At 43.3% G+C, this 6,459-nt stretch overlaps 1 protein-coding gene across 2 annotated transcripts in view; it reads left to right on the top strand.

Moving 5' to 3' along the window:
* Nucleotides 1-5,205, top strand: part of LOC116854115 — a 116,100-nt gene extending 110,895 nt beyond the window's left edge. Inside the window, exons 5-6 of one of the 2 annotated variants that reach the window (XR_004380092.1) lie at nucleotides 2,275-2,985; nucleotides 3,047-5,205. Coding sequence is in view for 1 of the 2 variants with exons in the window: in XM_032835711.1 (XP_032691602.1) it covers nucleotides 2,275-2,687 (413 nt within the window). In the remaining variant the exon portion in view is untranslated. Of the gene's footprint in view, nucleotides 1-2,274 lie in introns of both variants that reach the window. The other variant, XM_032835711.1, reaches the window with a different exon arrangement.
* Nucleotides 5,206-6,459: the final 1,254 nt, after the last annotated feature.

Raw genomic sequence — 6,459 nt, 5'->3', positions numbered from 1 at the left:
TTTTAGGAAATATCAGATTGTTACATCTAATAGTAATTGATAAATATAGCCAATAGAGCAAACTCCACGTGTATATAGTGAATAATTATACGCTGTTTGTATATTTGAGTGAAAGCGCTCTTTTTACGCGGTACAAGCAGAAATAACATAGTTAATGTAGTCGCCGCTCGATGTAAAGTCGCCGATGAATTAGAATTTCTATGAATACTAACATTAATCACATGTGATGTGATTATAACCACAGTGCATACTGTTCTATATAATAGAACACGGTCTAATTGAATACTTAATTAATAGACAGTTTACTCAATGTATGTGCGCGCGCGCGTCTGTGTGCGAGAGAGTGAATTGTTCCTGGAATTAATTATCGCGAGAGATTCGTTTCTTGTCGAATAATTCATTGCAATTGAAAACGAATTGGTCGAATCGACAGAAAGCGGCGGAGTTTTCGATAGAAGAATTTCTTTAGATTAGTAAAATTGCAAGTCTTTTTAATATTTTTGAGACTTACAAGAAGGAATAGGAGAGACTGAGTCTAGTTGGTTCAAAGCGTTGGACCAAAGTGTTTAGTCCTTTGCTTATATATTTATCGTGATAGGAACAATGGAAATAAAACTACAAAATGTTTTTTTTTAGAACACACATATATACTTTTCCCTGAGTTTTTCATTAAAATCAGAACAATATTATAGTTAAAAAATTGAAAAAAGTAACTTATGCAAGAACAGCCGTTTTCTCTTTTATTAATATTCTACATCGTGAATGAGTAAACCTAAGTGTGATGTGTTAAAGTTTCTTGAAAGTGTATGCTTTTATGATTCGGATCATAAAAGCAATTTTCATTCATGAAATGACTGAAATCGAGTATATCGACGGATGAGGTAGCGTTAGTTCATAATTAAGAGTCAGCGGGATGGACCGTGGGGATCCCGGAACTACTAATCAAGATACATATTTTACATGTGGCCTTTTTACCCCGGGCTGATAGCCAATTTACCAGGACTTTTACTCCTGCAATTTGCCTCTGCAATTTACCCCTCCATTACCATTTTGGTTATTATAGAACAAACTATACGGCTTACAGGATTATTGCGGGCATATAAACGCATAGAGGAAGATTGTCTCTATCATGTTTGTACAGTCGGTCACAACAATTGATCGGCTGAAAAGTAGTAAATTTGACATTCCGAAAAATGTAGCATTTAGCCCCGATCTCCAACGAGTACCCACTCTTCTCTCATACATATTTGGAAGTTTCCTGTTGGAGTAAATGATTAATATATCTATTTCCGGGCAGTGTGAAATATTACACATCGAAGGCATGATCGACAATATATTTCGATTCTCTCGATATCCATTATATCAGAATGCTCCGGACGAAATTGGTAGTCGGTTAATGGAAATAGTAACATGCAGATTTGCTGCTTCAGATGAAAAGTTAATTATGCAATTGGTCCGCTTTCATATGAGTATCGCTTTCAAACATGTGCGCGCGCGCATGTCCTTTTCCCCACACATCCATACATACAAGCACATGCATATATATGCATATCACACACATTAATTATAATATTGATATTATTGGATAAAACGTTATATCATCGTTCCCGATAAATCACACCGTTGTATCAATTTCATATTACATTGATTGCCTATTAGCCAAATCTGATAGGCCAAATATCACTGAGAGATCCTTCATTGGAGAAACACTGAATTGCTGATATTAATAAATTGCGAGATAACGAACCCGATACGTTTGTTTACGCGACTACTTGACACGGAGTAGAGAAAATGGGGGAAGGGAGATGGACCGGTTGGGGTTAAAATGAAAGTAGAATGCAAAATGGAACAACCAATTCAGATTTCTCGAACGAGTCGCGTCGCTCTGTCAAGCTTCGCTGGTAATAACGTGTCTTACTCGGCTCGTCGTCTCGCGACGACAATTTGAATGGGCTTCATTCCCTGAACGTAATCGCGAGCATCTGTTTAAGGTAATCGGCCGCTGTGGCAGTCGCGACCTCTCCCTCTCTCTCCCTCTCTCCCTCCCTCTCTCTCTCTCTCTCTCTCTCTCTCTCTCTCTCTCTCTCTCTCTCTCTCTCGGCGGCGAGACGGTTTGAGAAACCCTGGCGCGACGTGCCCGAGATCCTGTCGCTCCCGCGCAGCGAGCTATTCCCTTTTCCCGACCCGGACGGGCTCTCACGCTCATAGTAAACAATACGACGTCCCGGAGTATAAGCGGCTCACGTCTCACGTGTCACGTTCGGCCATTTGCAGAAGCCAAAGCGGAGATAGCCGGCCCAGCGGAGAAATTCGTGAGGCCCGGCAGTACGCTACAGCTGCACTGCCTCGTGAAGCAGTCGACCGAGGTGCCGTCGTACCTCTTCTGGTATCATAACTTACGTATGATCAACTACGACGTCGAGCAAGGCGTCAACGTGAGCACCGACCTCGCCGGCAGGGAGAGCTGGTTGGAAGTGCCAAGAGCGTCGGATCGCCACTCTGGTAACTACACCTGCAAGGCCAGCAATGCCCAGCCGGGCCGTGTCTTGGTGCACGTGTTCAAGGGCGACAATCCGGCCGCCATGCAGCACAGCATGGCGACCTCGCCGTCGATGATGGCTTGCACTGCGCTGTTGACCATGTTCGTCACGCTCAAGCTGGCGCTGCAGACGAACTGGAGCTTGTGACGTGCGTGAGTGTAAGGGACACGAGGGTTAATCTGAGGTGTTAGCGGAATTGTGTAATTATTGTCATTAATCGTGCTCGCGCGACTCATACCGCGGAAATCGTGCGCGAGTGCGCTGGAAAAATTCGTAGCAAAACTTGAAGCGCGGTCGTATCGTGGTGCTTCCAATCGTGAAGATCCATCGTCGTTAACGAGACCGAGGACAACGCGAGGGCCGCGGGATCGGGTGTGATTGATTGATACTGCTTATCCAGAACGACTAAACGCGCTCTCGGTGCCCGGCAGAGTGGCATCGAAAGGTCAGTTGTGATTATTTGCGCCGTTGAACTGCCACTTGATCGATTCCGTGTTTAATTACAGTTCGATGTGGAGATATGTAACAACGTAGCATGCTAATACGAAGAGCGTGAGATAATGTCGTCGTGTGCCGAAGCCACGAGGTTGCTGACGAATTGATCGCTCGATCAGTCTGTGCGTCCACTGGAACTCTCCGGTAATCAGGCGACGTCGTTGCTCAACCGGACGAAGAACGATATAGCGGGGAGTATAATGGCTCACCTGTTCGCGTCTTCAGCCGAGCGAACCAACGACCGAGCTTCCGGCCGAAAAAGCTCAGCGCGTCGTTCTAGAATAAAATGCCATCGGGTGACTTCGAGATGGCTCGCGTATATCATCCATTCTTCCGTCGATCGATCGTGTTACATTCCGTGTCACATGTTGGAACGAGGAATATTAGGCCGTAATGCACAAGCGGATGGCGACGGCAGTGTGTCGTCGTCGGCTCAACTCCTCCACGAGAGATCGTGTTCGACGATCGGTCGTATGTGTGTGCGTATATGTATGCGTGTGTGCATGTGTGACTCGCGTGCTGAATGGGAAAAATTTGACGTTAGCGCGGATGTGAAGACAAACTCATCAATCTAGCGACTGATATGAGATACATCGACGGGTCCGTGTGACTTCGACGGCAACTTCCGTGCGCGTGAATATGTAACGCTGCGTGTGACTGGAGAAGTCGTTGGAGACAGGTGCCTCTCTGATGGTTTGCGCCGCCACTTCGTCGAACAATGCGGATGGGTGGGTAGGTGTGCGATTAAGTGTTAAATTTAAACCGATATAGACAGAAAGAGAAAAACCAAAAATCACGCGCACGATGCAGATACTCAACGAGTGCACATCCCGGCTGCAGCTCTCCGTGAAAGTAAGTGATTGATAACGCGCGGATCGGAACTGTCGGCGCCGTCGAACTTGCGTGAACATCAGCGATCGCCTCGACGGTGCATTGAAACGACGACAAGAAGAGATGATGCGGTCGACGCGTCGTGTGTCACTCACAGGATGCTTTGTTCGATTCGCAGATGTGATGAGCACGGTGTGTGAAGGAGAAGCGGCGAAAGCGACATCTGCTTCCGCCGCGGCCTAAAGATACTTCATTGGCGAGATTTCCAAACGCTTATCGAGAGGAAAGTCGTTCAAACGAAAGTTCGCTGTTGAATTTTCACCCTCCACCCGAGATATCGACTCAAGAGAGGCACTATGGACGGTGACGGACACGAGTGATAGTAATATCTAGACTAAATAAAGTGAGCATGAATTTACCAAACACTCTCTGTGTAGAAGGACGCTCGACGGCCGCACGTGCGCGCGCACACACAGACAAGCGTTGTCGCGCCCGCGCGAGATGCGAAACTATCGTGCCAAGATTCTTTTGTAATTAAACACTCGTTGAGAGTTAGTCTAAGAGACTACGGCTTAAACCGCTCGCATCGGTAAGTAAAAAGCATTTTTTGCAAAATTAATCCGAAGTTCGCGTCCGAGTAGAGAATTTGTTTATTCAGGCGGTACTTTTGCTTATGAAGCGGTTAATCGAATATTTGGCTGTTTTTATATTAATCTTTTAAAATCCAGTGTGCATAATTACGTATATTAACTTTTTAGTTGATCCTTCTCAAATTTCTTGTATTGACAAAGTAATGATTCGATTGATATAATGCTATTAATTTATCCCACGTAGAATAATATTTTTTATCTCCAACTTGTGAAATAATAATTGTTTTGCTGAAAAGAAAAATAGCGATCGTGCGCAGAGCAGAATCATTAACGCTTGAAATTGTGTAAAGCTTTTCACAAGAAAAAGTAAGCAAATCTTATTTTTTCAATTTTTTATACATGTTATCTTAACGTAAAAAGTTTGCGCTTTTATGTTCTTTATTATAGTTGCGAGATTTATTAAATTTTGTAGGGGTAGAATATATACATGCAAATATGTGAATATAAAAAGAAATATTTTGGTTTCTTTCAAAAATATCTTTATTTCTGATATGTGAATTTTAAAATGAAGTTACACAGCGTTAAATGAAGATAAATTACTTCTATCAATACATATTATACGATTCAACAAAGAAAAATATATTCTTATTATTCAAAAATAATTTTCACGTATAAGAAGCACAAAATTTTGGATTAAAAATATAACGTTTCTAAATATTGGAAGAAAATGTCATTATTATTAAAATAATTGTATTTCTTATATGTGAGACAATTATAACATTCAAATAAAATAATAACTTTGTTAAAAAAATTCAAGATTTTACAATTTTTTTATGTCAAAATTATATCGTTGCTTATATATGAAACAATGATTATTAATTTGAGTATATTAGGTTTAAATGGATGTTAATCTTTTTCTGTGTATATATAATTATGTACATTTCGGAAATTGTACTTTTCGGCGGTCAATTTTATTCGGGTCGCAAAATTGTTCATCAGTATCGTTGAAGACTATTTCGTGAAGAAAAAATTTTTACTTGAATGGAATGCCTTAAAAGTTTGAAGATGCTTGTGTTGAAGTTCTTGACCGAAAATCCTTATTGCAAATATTATTGAGCGTAAATATCTTATTTGTCTTTCGATTTCTATCACAGAATTTCACATTCAAAGTATTTGCAGACGTGCAAATCCCATCAACTCGAGTGTCTTCCAGACGATTCGAAGACGATGCGAGCGGATTAAGTGATTAACGTTCTACGTAATTAACGGCGATAAGAAGCGCGGAGTAACCGCGTGTCGCTCACTTCGCGCAGCCACGATTAATCGAGACACTAGGGCACCCGATATTCATCTTGTCGTTTTGCACGGCTCCCCGAGATGCGAGCAAGGAATGCTCCTTATTCGAATATCCGTGGGAGTTTCTTCGATCAAGACGACGGATCGCGCGTACTTTCAAGCGGTCCATCCGAAGTGATCGACGTTACGTGCGAGAGCGCGCACTTTCCCGGTAATGAAACGATAATTGTACAATCGGTCTACGACGAGTGTCACGGTTAACGACAGTATTTCCGAGCCGCTGCGCCGCCACTTCTCCGGCATAACTTTCCGTAATGTCTGCATGCGCGACCTTGCGCGACCTGAAGCTCTAACCTTGCACGCACGCAACCGATTGAAAGTGCAAGCGCTGTCGATAATCCGCTACTGCCGCCGCCGCCGCCGCCGCCGCCTCCGCCTCCGCCTCCGCCGCGCGTAAGTACCGACACTGACAAATTACAGAGTTTCGAACTTGTTAATCTTGATTATCGCCTGTCGTCGCACCATCGCGATGTGCGCGATGAAAAATTATGAGGTGCGCGAGTACGCGCGGAAGAACAGGGCGTAGCCCCGCCGACGAAGTTGCGAAGTATAATATTGCGTGTTTTCGAAAGTTCACTCTAAAGCTGACGGTAAACTACAGTCTGCCGGAATCACCGAATTTAATGCATAGCCTCCACCCAAAAGTT

This window comes from Odontomachus brunneus, unplaced genomic scaffold (assembly GCF_010583005.1).
Source record: "Odontomachus brunneus isolate Ranch 3 - 2012 unplaced genomic scaffold, Obru_v1 Obru_scaffold_008, whole genome shotgun sequence".
Taxonomy (NCBI): Eukaryota; Metazoa; Arthropoda; class Insecta; order Hymenoptera; family Formicidae; genus Odontomachus; species Odontomachus brunneus.
The sequence above is the reverse complement of the archived record's forward strand: the minus strand, read 5'-3'. Positions and strand labels throughout refer to the sequence as shown.